Source organism: Cotesia glomerata, linkage group LG3 (assembly GCF_020080835.1).
Source record: "Cotesia glomerata isolate CgM1 linkage group LG3, MPM_Cglom_v2.3, whole genome shotgun sequence".
In the NCBI taxonomy this organism is placed as follows: Eukaryota; Metazoa; Arthropoda; class Insecta; order Hymenoptera; family Braconidae; genus Cotesia; species Cotesia glomerata.
The window spans coordinates 10,475,166-10,498,079 of NC_058160.1; the positions used below are offsets into that span (position 1 = coordinate 10,475,166).

General features: G+C 33.6%; 1 protein-coding gene across 1 annotated transcript; it reads right to left on the reverse strand.

Annotated features, from left to right (window-relative positions):
• Window positions 1-5,556: 5,556 nt before the first annotated feature.
• Window positions 5,557-22,118, reverse strand: LOC123262302 (protein embryonic gonad-like). Its single transcript, XM_044724484.1, has 3 exons — window positions 21,725-22,118; window positions 16,878-16,955; window positions 5,557-6,770 (listed from the first exon to the last, which is right to left on the reverse strand). The coding sequence occupies exons 2-3, from the start codon at window positions 16,953-16,955 to the stop codon at window positions 5,709-5,711; spliced, it is 1,140 nt and encodes a 379-aa protein (XP_044580419.1). The 5' UTR covers window positions 21,725-22,118; the 3' UTR covers window positions 5,557-5,708.
• Window positions 22,119-22,914: the final 796 nt, after the last annotated feature.

Below are 22,914 nucleotides of genomic sequence, written 5' to 3' on the forward strand. Positions count from 1 at the left end.
GAGCTTACTAAGCGAGCACCGTGATCCAGTGATGCAGCGCATGAGTCTGAGGCCAAGAGAAGATCTTAAGTAAAGTAAAGTCGTGCCAGCGCGGCCCAATTACTTTAAATTGAGTTATAACCGGATCAAATTGCCGATAATTGGCGATTGCATAGCTTAATCGGCATCCCCTTTCTGCCCTTACTCGTTTTTCTCCGCCCCACGTGCCTCTACTCGCCTTTCCGCCTTTTTGTATCTTAAAAAATCCTCTCAGCAAAAAATAATGATAAACTCGAATTTAATTGGCAATAAATAAATCGAGCTTGTCAAGAGAAATTAAGACATTTTTGGATCAATTACATGCGACTTATTCATTTATTTATTGATATGTCAAATAATGAATACACTTACCCGGTGGTTGCTTTCTTAATTTATATTTCTATTTGTAGTTGTATTATAGATTTAAGTTAAGAGACACAGTAGCGTTTCGCGTTGCCTAACTCATGCATAGAGTCATGACAGGCTTTAACGATTACTTATTGCCCGTACCGGTGGTGTGTAACCAGTCGCAATAACAAACTGAGGCTTATAAGCCGCTGGCCACTGCTATTTTATATTTTATATTTTATTTGTTCCTCTTTATGTTTATGTTACACTACATGGAGCCTGCTCACGACAACATGTGTATATCCATTAACTATTATTGCACGCACGCGTGCATTTTATTTATTCATTTATTTTTACTCAAGGGTGTTAATAATTACTTTTATTAATTACCGCCTTTTTCGTATTTTTTATTAATGGTGATCCACGCGAAGTAGTGGAATTTTTAAAACTTTCTGAAAATTTTTAAATTCAATCTATGTAGCCAAACAATTAATAAAAAAATTAAAAAACAGTAGGTTTCCGGGATATTTAATCAAATAATTGGGTTTGAAAATTGTAATTCTTACATGTAGGTAAATGGAGATTCCACCAGCCGTTTATTTGGTTAAAAATTTAATGCAATTGACGATTTTGAAAAAATTTTATTTTTATTGAATTTGATTGAAAAAATAATAAGCAATTGATTAAAAAAATGAAAAAGTACGTTGCCGAACGTAGTAAGGTAAAAGCCCCAATAAATGATCACGTACCAGTATATGATCACTCCATGTATTTGTATATCTATATTCATAAATATAGGTATACAAATACATGGAGTGATCATATACTGGTACATGATCATCTATTGGGGCTTTTACCTTACGGAGATATTTTATATTTCTTATAAAAAATCACAAGGAACTTCCGTTCTTTAAAAAGTCTTGTATTTGACTTGGCAACACCGCTTGCGCAGTTACCCGACGCATAAGTAACCGCGGTTTTTTAAATTAAATGTTAGAGTATCTTAGTCATTTTAGACAGTAAACATAAATAAATTTTAACGCTAGGGAACTTTTGCGGTATTGTCAAGTCTATACCAGTAATTCAGAGTGCTATATTTTTTATTAGTCAATTAAATGTTAATAATTATTTAATGAGTAAATTTTTCGAAAATTTCCTCAAAAATGTTATTAATTAATTTAAAAAGTTTGACAAATCCAAAAGTGCACGACTCATAATGCTCATTCATTAGATAAATAAAAAAAAAATAGTTAATGTTCTGAAAAAATATTTTTAACTTCCCGCTAAGAAAATCGAAGATTTTCAAAAATCGGGAAGTTATTGTTTTCACCCCGTTTTGCAAAAATCGAGTTTTCATCAGATCTCAACGTTTTAAGGTCACAGGAAGCTTCCCTGACTATCCCTGCGAGGTTGTCACGGTGTCTGTATGTATGTGTGTGTGTGTGTGTGTGTGTGTGTGTGTGTGTGTGTGTGTGTGTGTGTGTGTGTGTGTGTGTGTGTGTGTGTGTGTGTGTGTGTGTGTGTGTGTGTGTGAAAGTATGTGAACCGCTTATAACTTTTGAACGGCTTGACCGATTTCATCGCGGTTGGTGCCATTCGAAAGGGCTTGACCAAACTTAGATTTTGAAAACTATTTGGACCGATTCAGATCAATAGATTTTGAGAAATCTTCAAAAAACTAAAAAAAAAATTTTTTTCAAATGTGGTTTTTTTGGAATAACTTTTAAACGGCTCAACGGTTCAATTCCAAAAACTAATCAGCTCTTAACCTCAAAAAACCACGTCGATCGCCACCAGTCCGGTCGGAATCGGTTGATTCGTTCGAGAGATATCGTGAACGAAAGAAAACCGAAAAAAGTGTTTTTTCGGAATAACTCCGAAATTTCTAGCGCGATCAATTCAAAATTTGAGATTCTTTGTGAGGCTTGAAAAACTGCGTCGAATTCTTCTGACCGCGTAAAAATCGGTTTATTCATTCAAAAGTTATTACGGTTTAAAAATTCAAAAAATAGTGTCTTATCAAATCTCTATCAGACTTTTGAGCTCGAAGAGCTTTAAAGCATAGGAAAGCAATTTCTTTGAGCTCGGAGAGCTCAAAATAACCCATAAATTGTATTTTTGAGCTCGAAAAGCTCAAAAACGTCATTGGTGCAATTTTAAGCGCCTAAGTATGGAATTAGCGGGAAGTTGCAGGGATGGCCTTCAGGGTCAACCGTTTTCCTAATTTTTTTTTCTTTAATTTTATTTATTTTTTCATTTCAAATATCGCGCGGTGCTTTAAACTGATCATGCGCACTGAGTGTATACAAACACTCATGTGTATTTTTTTCATTGATTTTAGTTTTTCGTTAATAAAAAATAAACAACATTAAATCTTGAGGAGATTTCCGCAAAGGGAAGGCCAAACTAATAAAAAAAAAAATTGATTGAATTCGTGAATTTTTACGCGTTATCGTGTTTTAAACGGAAAATTGAGTTGATTGACACGAATTTTCCTTTAACTTTTTTGATATTTTTTCTGGTTTTATTATCTTAAATTGATTTTTACCAGTGACAGAATTAATCTTCATTAAATTATCTATCGAATGGTGCGCAAATTAATTAGACTACGTAGATTATTAATCGTGTAATTAACTAAATAGTTGCGAAATCGAGGCAAAACAAATTTTTCGATCGTAAAGCACTTTCTGATGCTTTGCATCATGAGTCGTGCAAAATTAATTTTAAGAAGCATAACAAAAGTATTTTTACATATTATTTTTTATAGACATTCTTTACACTAGGATCTCCTTAAAATAAAATTTATTTACAAACTTAATATAAATCTCTCAATTGCTTTTAAAATTTATTTATTTATTAATAATAACTTTCAATTGATAGAAATTAAATAAAAAATAAAATAAAATAACTGGGCATTAAAGAAAAGATCACTGCATACATAAACCCGACAAATGAAGAAGTCAAACAAGAATAATAACCATAAATAAATAAATAACACGTTATTTGTTTGTTTTCCCGATGCAATGAATGAGTAATTTAGCAATTGATCACCTGAGCATCATCATCATCATCATCCTGATGATTATTATCAGAAAACCGGAAAGAATGCCGCGACCCGACAAGGTCAAACGTCACGATCCTTGATTTGCGATTCGCTGTTTGCTATTCGCGATCCTCAGAGCCACTCGATGATTTAGCAATCGCTGCTTCCTGGTGGAATTGATTGATGGTACCCACTCTCCACCTAGTAAACAAATAGCAACCTACTCTTCAATAGCATCCACATAAACTACTATTTCATTTTACAACTTTTATCCTCACACACGTCTTAGCTAAAGTACCACAATAACCCGTCAATATTTATCTCTGCTCTGAACTCCAACAATCTATAAAATCAACATTTAATGTGTATATTGGATTTGTATCGGCAGCAGGAGCAGAATCGAACATCCTCATCGTACCGAAGTTGAGTTAAGTGCAAAGTTGTACAACTTGTTGCCGGGTGTTACAACGCAGACGCATAAACTCGATAGCTTACAAGTACACGCCAGTGATAGTCTTTGTTTGTGAGAAACATTAGGTGTACATTGAATTTCGCCCACGGTAATACCTCCAGAATGTCTGGCTCTTCTGCAGTTGCTGCTGCTGCTGTTTGAGCTTTTCACGGGTGATTTATATGCCAGCTAAGTGATTCCGCGTGTAGTTCTTCTCTCCTCCTGAAGAGAGCTCAGCAGAAAGATCCTCAAGCCATTTACTTAAACTTTTAACCAAACTCGAATAGAACCTTTTTACCTTTTACTTTCTTTTCTTATGCGCTCTGGTGTGCGTATTACTACTCCGCCGGCTGAGAACTTACCAACCTGAAGGATTTAGGATTAACCGCGGCCATAAATTCAACGCATAAACATCGCCGTTAGTCGTTAGTCGTTACTTAATCGCATAACATTTATATTACTTTTTTTTTGGTTAGATTATACGGTCTTTGTTTTGGTATTGGATTATTTATTGTAATTATAATTATAATTAATTGTGTCGGGAGGTTAATTAACTCAGATTATGTAAATACAATATGAAAAATATTTATTATTATTTCTTTAAATGTTTTACTGGCCTCTCAAATCACCTATTTACAGTTATGTAAAAACTTTATCATTTATTTACACCTTTTTTATTTTTAACAATATTTATTATCATTATTAATAATTTAAAAGTTACAGGCCAATTTTTAATCAAATTTATTATTCGTTCGGTAACTATATAATTCTATTTTTGAACTTTGTTTTTTTTTTGCAACTTCAAAAATAGGAAAAAGCGTAATTACACAATTACCAGGATAATTTTAAAATATACTTGATATTTTATTTACTTTTTTTTTTTTTTATTTTTATAGATTGACAATTTACGCTAAAACTTATGTCTAACTTATAAAAGTAGGAGACATTGAAGGTATTTAAAAATATGGTAATTATTTACAAGTGGACTCCACCCTATTTTTGGCCAAATCTAGGTAAAAAAATAACATTTTAAAATTTTTTTTATTCTGCTTGTTTTTACGGCGCATTTATGATAAAAAATATCGTGAATATCACAATTTTCTAAAAAATTTATAACTTCTTTCGGAAATTTGTTAAAATTGTGGTAATCAACTTTTTTTTTTAAATTGTTTATTTTTTATGTATTTTTCAAAAAAAAAAATATATCAATAAAATCAAATGGAAATTTCGTTCAAAAAAATGAAAATTAAAATGGTGGACCTCACTTGTAAGTCATTACCAAAAATATCAAAAAATGAGAAAAACTTTCTTCAAAAAATCAAATTATTGCTCTGCTACTTTTATGAAAAAAAAAAAATTTCAATACAAAAACTGTAATAAAATTTTTTTTTTCTCAATATTATTTATAATATAAATACTTATTAATTAATTAAAATTATTTTAATATTAAGTCACCTACTGGCCATTAATACACTCGACATCGGACTTCTCACATAAATGAAAAAAAAATCCATATCCATTAAAATAATAAAATAATAATAATAGGAATAATAATGACAATAATAATAATAGTTATTAAAATAGTAATAATAAAAATCTGCTAACTATTACAATAAATTAATTGTCTGCATAAAAATATATGTATATATATATATATATATATATATATATATATATATATATATATATATATATATATATATATATATATATATATAAATGTATGTATATATATTTACAGATTGAACACAGTTATTTATGAGCCACGACCTGCATGTAGGGTCCAGCCTCACTCGTAAAACCATTGTTTAAAAATAATAAAAACAATTACAACCCTCAACAATGAATTTACAACGAAAGAGGAAGTTCTGGCCTCTTAACAGCAAGCGTCAAGTCCAAGGGTTTTCCCTTCGTCGCGGTTTCCTCCCCGGCGTTATGGCTGGTCTCGGGATGGTCGTCCACCTGGAGGTGTTCAAATGGGGACTCCACAGGCCGGGGCGAGCTCCTGGAGCACTTAACACTAAGATCAATCGGCTGGTCCTGTTCTACGGCGACGCCGCCAGGACTTGGGCTGACGAGGTTGAGGTCACCGCCGCGAGGAGAAGGTTGAGAGGCGACGGGAGTCGTAACGAAGCTCCCGCTCGAGTAGACTAGTTGCAGCGGGTGTCGAGGGAAGGCAGCGACAGTCGGAATGGACTTGACCGGAGAGGGATTTTTGTAGTAGTCGGACTCGCTGCAGGACTCGCCGTCTATCGAGGAGGCGCCACTGTCGCTGGGGGTGTCCGCTGCTCTCTTGAAGGAGAAGGGCCGGAAGACTCCCGGAGGACTCGTGTCCTTGGGGTACACCAAGCAGGGAGCCACCGCGGAAGTTTTGTAGTTGTAGCCGGAGGGCGGCGAGGTTTCGCGGGGGGGAGTCCCTGGGCCCTGGTGCTGCTGCTGGTGGGTCAGTCGCTCCTGGTCCCGTTGCCAGGCGAGCATTCTCAGTCTCTGCTGGAGCGCAATGTCGTCTGGGTGCGGGGACTTGGTCCTGTCGAACTCCTTGTTGATCATCGCCAACTGGATCAGGTGCCTGTGCATGTTGAGGTTCTCTTCGCTGGCCGAGGCGATTTCCTTCTCTTTCAGGCTTCCGTCAACTGGATTCTGCGACGGCATAAAACTTGACATGTAGCCACCGGGGAAGGGGGACGCTGATGCGTGGTTGTGCGTCTGCTCTTGTAAAAGACAGTGGATCTTGAACCAGTTGGAACGCCTGCCGTATCTTGATCCCGATTTTGACATTCCTACCAACAAGCATTTTCTTAAACGACAGGCTTTGCAGGCAGTTCGGTTTTTTTTGTTTATTACACACACTCCGCCGTTCTTGCACTCGGAGATGCTGCTTAGGTTGTTGTATGTTCGTCCGAAGAAAGACTATAACAAAAATTAATTTTATTATTAGTATTTTTAGTTAAAATTTAGATTATTCTTTTAAATAATTTCTTTTGCTCTAGAAAAATTTCCAGCTCAATGATTTTTTGATATAATCAAAATATATAGATTCAGAAATTTTTCGGTAATTATTTACAAGTGGGGTCAACCCCATTTTGGGCCACAACTATTAGGGGAAGGACGGGCAAAACGGATATGTTAATTTGAAAATGAAATAACAAATATATATTACAATCATATCCATTCTTAACTTTGGCTAATAATTTTTTGGGTAATTGAAGTTTATAATTAAAGTAAAATAAAAATAATAACAAAGAAATTCTTCTTCGAAATTAAAAAAAAAAAAAAAAGTCAACATTATCCGTTTTGCCCTACCAGGGCGGGCAAAATGAATACTCAGGTCGCGTAAAACGAATACTGATTGGAAAATACATTTCAATCAAAACAATCGTCGCAAAAATATCAACCGCGTCCTGAATATGAAGAAAAAAAATCAAATCTGCATCGTCCTTAACAACATTAAACTAAGTACTGTATACTTACGATTTAAAATTTTATTTTTTTTCCTAAATTTCAATATTTATAAAAAAAAATTCCCACAAGTATGCAAAACCAATGCTTTATCGATAACGGTAAGTGTAGTTACATAATAGATTGATAGATTGCTGTCTAAAATGTTTCTATCGACCGACCAGCGATTTAAAACGATTATTCATTTTACCCGCCCTCTCCGTCTTGCCCGTCCGTCCCCTAGGTGAAAAATTAACATTTTCAAATTTTTTTTGATTCTGCTTGTTTTTATGGCGCATTTATGATAAAAATGCCGTGAAAGAAAAAAAATAAAGATTTCGATAGCTTTTTTGCCTTCAAAAGATGGAAAAAATTTTAGCTCTTGTTTTTGGATAAAATTTCAATTTTATCTTTTTTTGATATTTTTTATAAATATTTTTTTAAAAAGTACATGAAAAAATTAACAATTAAAACAAAAAGTTTAATATCACAATTTTTTAAAAAATTTATAAATTTTTTTGAAAATTTGTTAAAATTGTGATAATCATTTTTTTTTAAATTGTTCATTTTTTATGTATTTTTCAAAAAAATAAATATATCAATAAAATCAAATAGAAATTTCGTTCAAAAATATAAAAATTAAAATAGTTGACCCCACTTGTAAATATTTACCATTTTTTAAAATAATTTTACTGTTTTAGAATTAATTATCAATAATTTTTTTTAAAAATGTCTAAGACAAAGATACGTGAAATTAAAAAATTTTCAAATTCAGTTGACTAATTAAGATGTCAATAAAAAAAAAAAAGTGAAAATGATTAATTGTAAGCTGTTAGTTTTTGATTTAGCGCTGCGGTTTATTATACGAGTGTATCTCTGGATTAAACGTCAAGCTAAAATGTTACGCGCGTCACGAGAATTAGCGTGATGCGCTTCAGACATCAGACATCAGCGAGTAGGAGAGCAGAATCACAAGAGAGCTCGATGCTTTGGGGTTTTGCTCTGCAGCCCGTATATTGTATATTGTATATTGTATATTGTGCGGCGTGGTCGATCGTAAAACGTTAAACGCTTGTCGGCCGACGATAAAACCCAGTCAAAGGGGATATACGATGTACGATATACGAGAATACCCCGGATAGGCCACGCCAGAGAATAACCGAAGGATCTTAATGCATATAATATAATATAAACTGAATTCTCTGCTCTTACAAAAAGTATCGAGAACTAATTTATTATCATAGACCGGAGATACAATTATGTCAGTCTTTGTAGAAAGCCGTCGATTGCCGCCTTAAGTTTAGAGACAGTACATAGTTGTAGAAAAATTTTAATCCAATTTGTCGATGTACTTGTATGGGAATTGGTCGCGAATGCGGTAAGAATTATTTAAAAGTAAGTGATAAATCGATTAAAATAAAACAGAGGTAAATACCTCTATTTAATCCGGATTTGTTTTATTCGATGGCAGTAATCGCTTACAACGGGATTCGCGCGTACTTTTATGTAATACCTAATAGTTGGAGTTGTACTTAACCATCAGAGCTACCTGCTAAGAGGTAAATGATATATGGTAAGCAAAGTTACTCGAGGTAGCAGCTAGATCAATCTCTTAGGGGATTTCACTAGTTTTTGTCTTATTTGCCGGAGTGTCCAGTGGCAGAACACGTTGTTGCGGGTTCTCTAAACGGCGAGCTCCACTACACGCCATTTAGGGGTCGCGTGCGACAAATCCGTCGCACGCGGACAACCTCACTTTACAATATACAACCGAGGATTATCTAAAATCAGCTGGCACGCCCGGAATCCCGGACCGATTCGTTGCCACAAACGTGCTCGGCAAAAACCGCTCAAGCAAATAACAGATACAAATGTATTTTATTTAATCCCATCCAGATAAAAATGGATTTATTTATTCTGGAATCCGGAAAGACGCGCTCTATTCAAGACAATGGTCTTGTGAAACGCTTCACGTAATAATTACCGTAACTCCTATTCTTTCTCGCTTCACAGAATTATTTATATTTGTAAAAATGCTTGCCGTAAGATGGACGATGTGGCTTAATGTATATAGAATAAGCGAAAGGAAATTTAGTATAGACCGGATAGCTCAAATGGTAGAGTAGCCGACATGTCTTCGGAAGGTTCTGGGTTCGAATCCCAGTCCGAGCTATCTAATAGTTTTTTCTCGCATATTCTATAAACTCACATTAAGATGATCCTCTCCACATTCCTTTCTCAATCCTTTCCTACTTATTCAATGGAATAACTGTTTCAAATTATTTAAACGTTTAATTCAAAACTAGCAACCTTGCAGTCACTATGTGACTGCCATGACTTGTAAACTATAAATAGATAAAATTTTGCTTTATTGAATAATGACTTTTGTTAAATTGCACTGTACTTTTTTAAATATTGACGTTTTTAAAGATATAAGCTCATCCCGATGTTACACTCATCAAGAGCTTTCATTTGAGTACTCACATGCATTTTGATATATTTTTCATAAATACATATTTATAAATATATGAAAAATTGATGTGGTTACTCAAATGAAAAGTCTCGATGAGTGTAACGTTGGGGTGAGCTTATATCTTTAAAAATGTCAATAGTTCACAAGATACAAAGGTCATTTCTTAATTTTGTATCTAGAGATAGAGCATTTTCGAATGCAGTCTAAATTCTTATCATCATTAATCGACTATCAGTGAGAATGATATGAAACCATGTAAAGGCACAATTCCAGGTCAAGACTTTTCCAACGATACCAAATTTAACCATAGAAACCCATTTTATCATATAAATACACTGGCCAAATATTTTGCTTATTCTCTTAATAATATAGATTTTCCCGGACAAAATTATTTTCCAGGCACTAAAATTCGCAAAGGATCATTTACGTTATTGACCGACTAGACTCATCACTTAAATAATAACATATAATAACAACTTTTGTTGGAATAGGCTGACTCTAAGCAGTCATGACTGTCCCGAGTCGAATTCCGAGGTTGAGTGTCCGTGTGAGTGCACTCTTACTGTGTTATATTATATTCTACACTACTCCGCGTATCAACAATCTATATTAAGGACGTGGGAATGTGAAATGGCCTGCACTCTGTACTGTCCAGACGTTTGCCGAGAGCCGTGCCATGCAGTTGCTGGCTACGCTCGAGCAGTCTGTAGCTCGTGCTATGCACTCATACTCATATTCAGCATCAGTGTGGTCTGTACCGCATCTGAATTGCGTCTCATCCTGCTCGTGTGTCGCCTCGGCTGACCTCAACTCAACCAGAGACCGAATAAGAGTACAAGTTCCCACACCCACCTGCCAGGACACGCTCTTCCGGAGTCACCTGCTATGCTAATTCATTTAAGAAGAAAATAAAATCAACAATGTTATTATTTATCGATCGAGTTTGACGGGTTGTCATTGATCGATTCGATAAATAAAACTTTTCACTCAATTAATCATGATCTTTAAGACGACGATGATGATGCTGGCGATGAGTCACCAATACTGGACGCCGGTTGATCTCCTTCTACGAAATCGAGATCGTTTCCTTCCTCGTAGGATCGCATTCCTCGGAACATGACTCGGCTAAAAAATGACCCATATATTACATATTTTATACCGGCTTTAATTCCGCCGGGAACTTTTAACGTTTTGAGATAATTAATTAACGCTAAGCGTCTCATTAGTGTGAATCACCGTGACTCTGACAAATATATAATCTAAAATGTACATAATAATGTCGAATCAAGATCATTTCCTTCACTAATTTTTTTTTAACTCAATTTCCAACTAATACAACTATTAACTTTCTTGCTCATGCTCTGGACCGTGACTAATCTCTTAAATTTTTTTTTTCCGGAAAATTGCGTCACTTGTTTTTGTTTGTTTTATTCGGGGAACTCGAAGTGAGGTAACACCTGGGGTTTTTTAAAAAGAAAAAATTATTTTTTATGCAAATCAATAAAATAGTAATTTATAAAATATAATTGACTTTAGAAAAAACTAAAATCGAGTGAGTTTGTGAAAGGGATTGAGTATTGAGTATATATATATATATATATATATATATATATATATATATATATATATATATATATATATATATATATATATATATATATATATATATATATATATATATATGTGTTGAATGGTCATATATATAAATCGTTTTCCGTGGACTTGAGAGATCACAACTCAGCGATCTAAACTCTCAAGTTAAGCTGCCGGACTGGCGAGTCGAGATAGAGCATACTGAAAAGTAAAGAGAGTTTCCGTCCAAGTCGTTTTATGGCAAGACACTCCAGCAGGATCGTAAGTCACTATTTTTTACCACTTTTATTTTTTATTTTGCCGGTGGCGTGTATCCTTGGCTACCGATACGGTAGGAGAGAATTTGTCTGGAACGATTTGCTCGCATCAGTTTCTCGAGATCGTCCTATCCTATCCATTAGATTTTAAATCTGAGAGTAGACCAGAAGCTAAAGCTAAAGCTAAAGAAGAAGACTCGATTTATTTAAATTAACGTTATAATAAATATTTAGATAAGTGTATGAATGGACGTATAAATGGATTCTCGAGTCCCGATCGGATTTACGGATGCGTAAACGCACCACACATGCAAATTTCTTATGCAAATCATTTAATAGTTTACTGGTTGGTGCAATACATAAAAGATTGACAATAAGAGATGGATTATTCTTACGAGCGAGAGCTTAAATAAAACACTTGCCAGTTTGTTTCCGAGCTCTGCTCTTTACACTCATACTTATATATCCATTTATATAGATACATTTGACTCGCCGCGTGTGCGATAGATCCACTCAAAGATAAAGTCACGCCGGCAATGGCAAGAATCTACGGTCAATTATGTGCGTACTCTGCCTACTGGCAATATAAAAACTATTTTTCTAGTACGATACAACGGGCGATTAGTTCTCTATTTATTTAGCCTTTTTTTCACCCTATTGCAATTCTTAAGAGTTTACTTTGCCACAGAAACAGATTCACAAGTTTCTATGTCAAATGTCTAGTGTGTAATGTGTAATCTTTAATGTGTAATATGCAATGGGAATAAGTTTTACTTTTTATATTAACAACCAGCTACAACATATTCGGATTGCAGAAACAGAAGATGGACTTGATGAATGCGTAACGTGATCTCGATTCGCGATTATTTCGATTGCGTGCTAGGTTACACAATTATCTTATTGAATTAAATGTACAATAGTACTTACGATACCAAGTGATTTGATTATATACAAATGATATGCTTTTCCTTCGTGAATACTAATATTTTTCGGTCCCGGGATACTTAAGTGGTTCAAGGGCGACTTTTTTTTATTGCTGGACTCGATCTGATGCATTTTAATCATTGAGAAATCGATTTTCTTTTTTATTATTACCCAGTAATTAAATTAATATCTAACAACAATAATTTATATTATTAAGAGAATAAGCAAAATTTTTTGGCCAGTGTATTTATATGATAAAATGGGTTTTTATGGTTAAATTTGGTATCGTTGGAAAAGTCTTGACCTGGAGTTGTACCTTTTCATGGTTTCATATCATTCTTACTAATAGTCGATTTATGATGATAAATATTTAGGCTGCATTCGAGAATGCTCTATCTCTAGGTACTTAAGTAAGAAATGATCTTGTATCTTGTGAACTATGGACATTTTTAAAGATATAAGCTCATCCTGATGTTACAATCATCAAGACCTTTCATTTGAGTACCCACATCAATTTTTTCATGTATTTACATATATTATATATGTATATATGAAAAATATATCAAAAATGCATGTGGGTACTCAAATGAAAGCTCTTGATGAGTGTATCATCGGGATGAGCTTATATCTTTAAAAACGTCAATACTTAAAAAAGTACAGTGCAATTTACCAAAAGTCATTATTTAATAAAGGAAAATTTTATTTATTTATAGTTAGTAATAATTAATTCAGTAAATAGGAAGTTGTAAAAAAAATTTTAAATAGTGGATTAATTGTAATTGGTATTAAAGGAGTGATAAAACCTCGGAATTTAGCAAGAAAATAAAAAGCTAAGTAAGGATTATTATTACCACCTGGTGTTTGGTTAAAAAAAAGCAAGTTACGGCTATGACAAAAGTTTTAGTGTGCATACATGACGATCTTAAATTTTACAACCGAATTTATTAACACGGTTTTTTATTTGTTGTTATTTTGTGGGTTGCGAGCTGTTCACGGCGCCAGAGGATACTCTGATACCGATCATTTCGGTGGGACTAAATTTATTCCCTCGTAAAGAGTAGTCGTAAAGGTGGAGGATACTGCGTCGTATGTCGTATGTCCCGTCTACATTAAATCCGTATTGGTGTATCCTCCCTGTAGACACTGACACTAATGCAAATAAACACACACACACACACACACACACACACACACACACACACACACACACACACACACACACACACACACACACACACACAAACGGGACAAGAGTGGCTTGGCCCACATACGGGGGTCCCGGGTTAATCCGTAGGTGGGCTCTTGTATTATGGACTCGCTCAAAACACACAAGACTAAACACAAATATCCTCAGCTTTGTGCTTATAAGTCATGCTGATACCTGTGTAATACTGATACTCTACTACATAATATAGCTTGTGAATGTTATACATACACATGCTCATATGTCACACACATGAGTGAGTAAGCCCGAGAAATACCGAGCCATAAATCGTTGGCTTATGGATGCGATTGTGTTGTGGTCTTACTACACCAGTTTTATTTTATCCTCGCGAATTTAACGATTTCAGATTCAGGCATTCGGAGTAAAAAGCTTTAATTTATTTGGTTAATAAAACCAATAAAAATAAAAATAAAAAAACATAATTGCTATTACCCAGTCCCGGCTGGATAATTATTTTTCTCCATATCAACAAACATGATCCATTTAATTCAATCCATAGCAGATACCCGATAGCAGGATGAAAATTTAATAGCTGAAACAAGTATGTGGTTTAGTTAGAACAGAAACTTATTTCAGCAGATAGTTATTCCGAGTACCCAAGAGTTTAGTTCGCAAGTGAATCGCTAGTTGAGCGTAAGCACCTGCTGGAATCCGAATTGCAGGTAATTAACCGTATAATCACCGTGTGCTCCCATCAACTATTTTTCTCTTTATTTTTATCTTTATCTTTATCTTACTAGCTTATACACATACTTATTGTAGAGTCGGTTTGAGCACGTGCGCAATATTTACTCGGACAATTAATATTATTTATACATCTAAAGTCTTAAGCTTTATGATGCTCGGGTAATCGGTGGTTATGATTGGGTTTAATCTAGCTTTATCGTCTTCATTATTATCGCTATTTATCATCCTGATTATTACCATCAACATTATCCACATCCGGAAATTAAATTACGGTTAATGTCTTATGTTTTATGTTTAATGTAGTTCGCTAAGTGTCTTTAGTGATTACCGGAAGTTAACTTCTTTTTTTTCTTCTATATCTATACAGATATAAATAATGCAAAGTGACTTTTCACAAAACCAAAACGGGATTCTTCGTCACACTCCCCCTCACAGAGCATCTCTTTGTCCCCGATGATCTAGAAGCAACAAGGACAATACAGAAGAAGAATGATATGAAGCATCGACCTCCGGAGAACAAATTCGACACTTGTTTAACTAAAACAGCTAGGTTTTAAAATAATAACCGAGTGAGTCATATTTTCGGTGGTCGTATATGTTTGGGATTTCCATCTTGCATAAATATTACTTCTATTCTGTTTACTGTCATTGTTTATTCATTGTTTGTTGTATTTGGTACATTGTTGAGGCGACAATGAACGACTCATTTACATCGAACAAAGCCGCGACCTGAATTGCCGGAAAGCTGATGACCCTTAACGAGAAACAAATTTAAGAAGACCGTTTTTATTATCCCGAGAATGTATGTATAAATAATATACAACCTGCTGCTGCAGAGTTTCTGATGGACGATACATATATGGATTGAGGAAGATGGTCTGTGAGAAAAATCACCGTTAATATTCATGCGTTTAATTTTTTTTTAAACCTTCCTCGTTCTGCTTTCGTGTTCTGTCTTATTCTCAAATTTTTTCGTTTTACTCTTCAGTTAATTTTCGTGGGATAATACGCTCGGTTATTCTTTTTCGGGGGATCAAGAGGTTAAAATATATCAGGAATTTTTTACTCAACAATTTGTTCAAATATTTTTAAAATTATACGGCATTGAAAAAAAAAAATTGTTTTAAATGACTGGAAAATATTTTCTAATTGCTAAAATATTATTAAGAAAATTCCAGTTTAATATTATAAAAAAATAAAAAGGCTGTAAAGATGAATGAGTAAAAGAAAGAAAATTACCCATATTACAGAGCAATAAAAATATTTTAATATACTTTCTCGCGAAATATAAATCTGTCAGGGGTATATATAAATATATAAATAAAAACAAATAATAAAAAGACTAATAATAACCCGAGAAGACATTTAAATACTTTAATAGTAGGAATTTAAAAGACTCAAGTTATTTAGAAATTGTTAATTCGGTTCGTTAGACAGCCGTTGTTTAACGAGCTTTTAATTATTCTGCGTTTTCCACCAGAAGCGCATCTCGGCAATTATTCCCGGATTTATGATTGCGACAATCTGAGCCTTGGAAATTTTTTTAGTCGGTACTGCAGAGTCCTCTGATGAGAGAGACCTTTTGTTGCTATTATAATCCAAGAGAGCTTTTGGGTTATATGATGGGCAGAGCTCGATTTAATAGAAGAGCGTGCTCATGTACTAGGCAGAGATATGAACCACTTCCCGTACCGGCGGTTATTTAGTTACAGTCGACATCAGCCTGCAAGGTGAAAGGATTCGTGAAAGTGTATACCGTAACATAACAAATAACAAAGTGTATATTTTATACTTATACGAGCACATACACCAGGGAGTGAGAATAGTTTTTTTATTTTTTCACTAGCTCTAACTCAAATATAAATTTATATTGCATATATCTTTTGTATCTGTATCTATAAACGCTGAGGATCATTTTATAAATTATTTTAAATATCCACCAGGACGTCAACTAGTAACTGGTAACTACCATCCAGCTGTAGATTGTACTGTCGATAATTATTGTTTGTTATAAAATATTATTCAGAGTCATCAGACTTTCATTTTAAAGGAGACTTTTATGATTTTTATTCTATTTTTTTTTATTTATTATTATTTATTATTATTATCAGTGTATAAAAGTATACTGTGAGAATATGTAGAATTTGAATCTCAAGAAAGATGAGAAGAGAGAAGAGATAATCAATTCGGTGCGCTGGATTCCCCGCGACCACTTACGGATTCGAAACGGGCGCTAGTTTTTTCCACGCTTTTCGCACCTTATGCTCTTTTATTCGAACGTGTTGATTAGTATCGGCTTATTAACCTTTTTTTAAATCGACAAATTAATTTACACCTTTTATTTATAATTAACAGATGAGTTTAATTAAATCATCAATTTATTTTTATTAATTGAAGTGTAAAAAAAAAATAGTTTTTACCTTACAACCCTCGCACGTAAAAGCTCCAAAATGAAAGCCTGCTGCCGGCTCGCCGCAAACTTTGCACTGTTGATTCATCTGTAAAAAAAAACAAAATTATTCATGAGATTATTAAACAGTAGCTCTTAAAATAAAAAAAAATCTCAAGGTCAACCGTAAAAAAAACGTTTTATAAAAAGTAAATTCCCTCTGAGAGAAACAATCAAAAGGCAACAAAAGTCGGGGTACAAAAAAGCAGTTCTATAAAAATGCGGGGGAGATAACCGGTTTGCTCCAAAATTAAACACATATCCGATTTGAGTGTAAAAAAATAAAGTTGACCGGTTAAATTTTTCCTTTATCGACGGTTAGTAAGCATTATTCGGTGTTTATGGTTTTTGGCTCGCTCTTTATGCTTCTCATTTTTGTCTCGGTATTCGCTCAGAGATATGGATTATATTAGACTTTATTTTAGAGGAACCATACATTAGGAAGCTTCGTTAGAGCCAACGGAAACTCGTTCTGTGTCCATAAATCAACACTATCTGCCCGGCCGGTGCCATCTGCCGGACGGAGTTCCCTCGATTCGTTAGTTCTTCTCTACTTCTTCCACCCTCTAAATGAATATAAATACACAAATCCAAATAACTCGGATATGTACTACATGCTCATACAAATACTTTTTCTTAAATTTAAAAACTAAACGGGAATAAAATTAGGCCAGGATCTGATAACAAGCCCGCGGCCTTTTTTACAACTGCTGTCTTTTTTTTTTTTTTTTCAACTTTTCTCACTATTTTATTACAGTCCCCTGTTCGGTATTTTTTCTTCATGTTTGCTTTATCTAGGCCTTTTTGCTTCGATATAAATTAAAACGGTCACTGAGTTGGAATTTTAACGGTGAGAACATTGAAAAACAATTAAAACAATAAATTTAAACCTCAACAACCCTTGAAAATTTTTTATTTTAAATTAAATTATTTTAAAAAATTATTGAACAACTTTAAAAAAATTACTAAACAAATTTAATTTAAATGAATTATTAAACAAATTATTTAAATTATTAAAATTTAACGGTCCAAATAATTTATTTATTTATTTAAAAAACGTATTTATATTTATTAATTTTCAAGCCACGTTTAGGAGCCTATATCTCAATTTAACCATCAAATTTCCCCCGGGCGATAACGTGTTTAGATATTTTATTAAAAAAAAATTATAATTCTTCCAAAGAGAGTTCTCAAAATCCAGAATAATAATTTACCAAAAAAGCAAAAATTTAACTCGAGGCAAAATGAAACTTTGCGAAGCAGGAAGCAAGTAAATGCCCGTAGGAGTCCGAGATTGTGCGTTGAGATATGATGATTGGTTTTAAACTCGGTGTCCCTCTATCGCTTAGAGGGTATAGTACATACAGCCAAGAGTGAGGGTAAAGGGCGACTAAAAGGTGCCTCGGTAAAAAAGCTACTAACAAACAGCCGGGCGATCGTTAACGAAGAGCAAGGACAATAACGAGCGGACAAAGCGTAGTCTCCGTTTTAACGCAATTATCCAGGAGTCAACGCTTCGTCCGCAGAGAGTTCTAATTACCCAGTGAGTTCTCGTTAAAATACCCGGCTCAGTCTCCTCTTTGTATGTTTATATGTATATATACCTCCGGCAAAAACATCCCTCTTGATACCGGTAAGACCATTAAATATTTCATTCCGAGCTCATTTATCCTCGGAATTTTTTTACGGTCTTCTTTTCGGCAATTTCGACTTGGCTCCAATTAGCTTACATTCAACATTTGCATTTTATTTTATTTCTTATCGAAAAATTTGGAGTTTAAATAATTTAGAGGGTTGAAAAATGACCCAGTGCCCTAGTTGTATTTTTCTGGGTAAATATTTGCTGGTTAATGAAGTCTGCGGAGCAACGCGTGCCTCAGTCGGCAAAATACTTCCGAAGATATATTATATGTATTATATGTAACATGTACATTTATTTCCCTTATTTTTGGGGTGAGTATATTCAAACGTCTACAAGAAAAATAACACGGACTGGTATTTGGTTTATTGTCTGCTCGGGTTAGCTCCCGTCAGACCTAGTTGACTTTTTAAGTAAACTCAAGAGTAAGATATATATTTATGTATGTATGTACGATGTATAAAGAAGAGGATCGGACGAGGGGTGAGTCGTGGTACCCCAGTTTACGCACCATTAAATTCGAGCACAAAGTTAATCCCTTTCATGACCTTTATTATTGTTATACTTTATATTCTGTTAGGAGCGAGTCCCCATTCACCCAAAGTTAAGTTGAATCGGAAGTTAGGGCTGATATCTCAACCTTTTTGACTCTTGTCACTTTTCACTCTCATAAACTAACTTTCTCTATACCTGATGCGATTTTGCGCTTGTCCTGTTATTGCTTTCAAAACCGAAAAGAGACTACTTGCAATTTTTTTTTTTTGTAAGCTATTGTTCGGAACGATGACTAATTGTTGTACAAAGAATATTTTTTATTTTTTTTTATTTAATTAAATTTATTAAATTTATAAAAAATAACAAAAATATTTCAGTAGACGGAAAAATAAAAATAAATAATGTTTGTGTATCTTTCTCGATTTTTAACGATCATTCTGATGGATGGATCGACATTGTCAAGTGAGATGGCAAAAAAATAAAATTAATGCTTAAAAGAAGAGCGAGAATAATAAAATAAAATAAAAAAGGTAGGAGTGGATTTAAAAGAGCTTATTCGAGCTAGAATTGATCTAAACAGAGCCAGCGAGGGGAGGCGAGAAGCAAGAGGGTGATGTTTGAAAAATGATTCTCCTGGAAAGACATCCACAGAAATTCATCCACCAGGGGACGAATATCTTTCGGTTAATATTTTCGCGATCGAGCAACAATGTAAAAGAGGAACCAGGAGCCGTAGACAATTAATAACTTTCTTCTCGAGGATCGTTTATCGCGACAGTTTAGTCTGCTGTCTGGTTATTATCCCCTTTCTCAGGAGTGGGGACCCAATACTGCCTAGTCTTCCACGCCGATCTAATAAAACTAAATAAAAAATTATACAGGGAGAAGTGGCCGAGAGGATTTTAAAAACCTACATTGTTCAACTTCTCGGGCCGTGACCGATTCAATTTTTAACACGAGCCTATATAGTCGCTCAAAGCCACATTTCAATTCTAGGATACGACACTTGAGCTTGAGAGTTTATATATCTGCAGATGAAAGAGCCAAATCCTTTTCGAGCAGATCCTTGCGCTGTATTTATTTTATTTTTTTTTTTTTTACATATGTACATACCTATATCTACTTTCATAGTTCTCAGAATATTACAAGAGTAGCGTGGCATTACGTCTTAGCAATTCGTCTTGCCTTAAAAAACTTACACGATCGCCAGCTGTTGTAATTCCTTCCTACCTTCTGTATTAAAGCTAAAGATCTTTACCGGGTCGCTCGATACTCGATACAATTCAACTGTGACTCATTATCTCTGTTATTTTCTTATTTTAATAATTTGTTTTATTATTAAGAGACCTTATGGTTCACGGAAATAGTTACAAGATTAAAATCAATTATAATAACACAGTTGTATTTTTATTTATTCAATTTTAAATAAATAATTATTTATTTTCATTACCATCATCGGCAAGACGTCATTATTATTGTAATTTTAAAATATTGCAGTTCTCACGCTCATACTTAGTAGCCTTGTTAATTATTTATGCATTTATTCGCTTCAATTCCTGAGAATACAAGACTATTATGTTAACATTTATGTGCAAGCAATTTTTATTTTTATTTTTCATTTTTCAAGTGATCTAATTATTTGTTTAAATAAAAATAGTTGAGATTGAGGGTCGAATTTGAGGAAGTAGTACGAGTAGACGCAAAGGACTGAGGTAGTCCAGCACCCGGCCGACAATAAAGTGACACACCGCAGCCCTTTGAAACGCTTGTAGACAAAAAAGGTTAATAAAAGAAGTGCAATGGTAATAATGAGGGTAATAATCTGAGTAAGGACGGAGCAAGAAAAGAAACGAGTGCAATAAATATATTTTGACATGGGAGTGCCTTTGTGAGTTTATATATGCATAATAATTGTAACGTTTGCTCCGACACTCGAGTCCTTTCAGAGAAAAAGAGAGAGATGGGACCAGGATCCTTTTTACCTTTGCCTTGACTTATTTCGGGCTTTGTTCTCTCGAATTGCCGGGAACAAATATTTTAGCAACACAAACCGACCACCACATAGCTTATTGAGGGACACCACTTTAATGTTTTCATTTCGCTGGAGCACGTGTGCTGAGTTTTAAGAGTTTGTCTTTATGGTTAAGCTTACAGTAGGGTTATTGCGACCGCTCATTATTTATTGCAAGTATTTTATAAATTAAATAACTGACAAAAATTATTCAAACTTAAAAAATTTATCTTTAGAAAAAATCAATTACTTGTCATAATTTTTTTTGTTTAATATTTTGATTATTATTCATTAAAAAACTAAATTAATTTTTTTTTTAATTAAAAATTTGAACTATTAAATATTTAATTTAATTTTTAAAAAAATTATTCGAGCTTTAAAAATTTTATTTTTGGTATAAAACAATTAATTAATATTATAATTTTTTTTAATCAACAAATTTAATTTATTACAAGTTTAATTAATTTTTAGAAAATTATTCAAGCTTTAAAAAACTTTTTTTTTATATAAAACAATTAATTAATGTTACAATTTTTTTATCGTCAACAAATTTAATTTATTTTTAAAAAATTATTGAAGCTTCACAAAAATAAAATTAAGAGATAAAAAAATAATCGGAGCATTAAAATCACCAGAGATAGCATTGAAGTCACCAATGAAGTCTCGTACGTACCTTTTAAAATAAATAACTCCCACGACGGAATCCAGCAGACAGTAAGAACGTAATTGAATAATTAATTAACTAGTTTGTTAAATTTAGGATAAATCACAAACACACTGGGTCCTCGCACTAAAACTTTAAAAGTCCACTATCAATTTGATAAAATATTAATTTTTATTTATAATCACTGAGTTCGTAAGCGCAAGCATGGATGACAATTAAAATGATGACTATTAGTTTTAATAAATAACGATTGAATAAATAAAATATTATTGAGTAACGTCCGTGGCGCACGAGGGAGACGAGGTGCGGCCACGTCGATGGACGGGAGAGGACTAGCGCACTTGGAGCGTTGCGACCTGTTCGTCTGGCCGAAGGTGAGGAGACACACTCAGCACAAGAATCTCTCTTACCTGGCTCCGCTTCGTCAATCTTTCAATCCTCTCGCGACGCGAGAATGGAGGGAGAAATGGGCCCGACCGGCTTGCCACGCCTGTTCACCGATCTGCCAATTGCCGACCGAGGGGGATCGGTATCCCAGCCAATCCAGCATCCCAAGATGAAGAACCCTCCCAGATTTAATAATCTCCAACAGATTTATCCCGATCGGGGGATTTAATATGTTCCGCTTGTAATGTTTGTTTAATTATTTTTTTTCTAAATATTTGTTTTTGTGAACTGGTTGTTTGTTTTCTTTGTAATTAATTTTATTGTCAAAATTTAAAGCGGAAAATTTATTTTAAATTACATTTGTTTGAGAATAGTTAAATTTCTTATTAAGAAAATTTTTTTACTCAAAATTTTTTAAAAGTTAAAAATTTTGCTTATAGATATTTTTAAAAAATTTATTAATTTTTTTTAACAATTTTTATTATTAATCTTATTAATCTAAATTTTTGAATTTTGAAAAAAAAAATTTATATTTTTTCAAAATTAAAAATAAATTTTAAATTTTAAAAAGTTACAAAAGAAAGTGAAGAAAAATTAATTAAAAAACATAATTGTAAAAAAATTTTTTGACAGACAACAAACAAGTTCTAGATGACTCTCAAAAGGATTTAAATAAAAAGCAGATAGATATTTAAGTTTCATAAGTGACTTTATGCCCAAAAGACAGCCATAAATAAATAACGAGATTATGCTCAGTATTTCGGAAAAAAGGATTGTCCAGGTATATTATTCATAATGTTGGCATCATATTT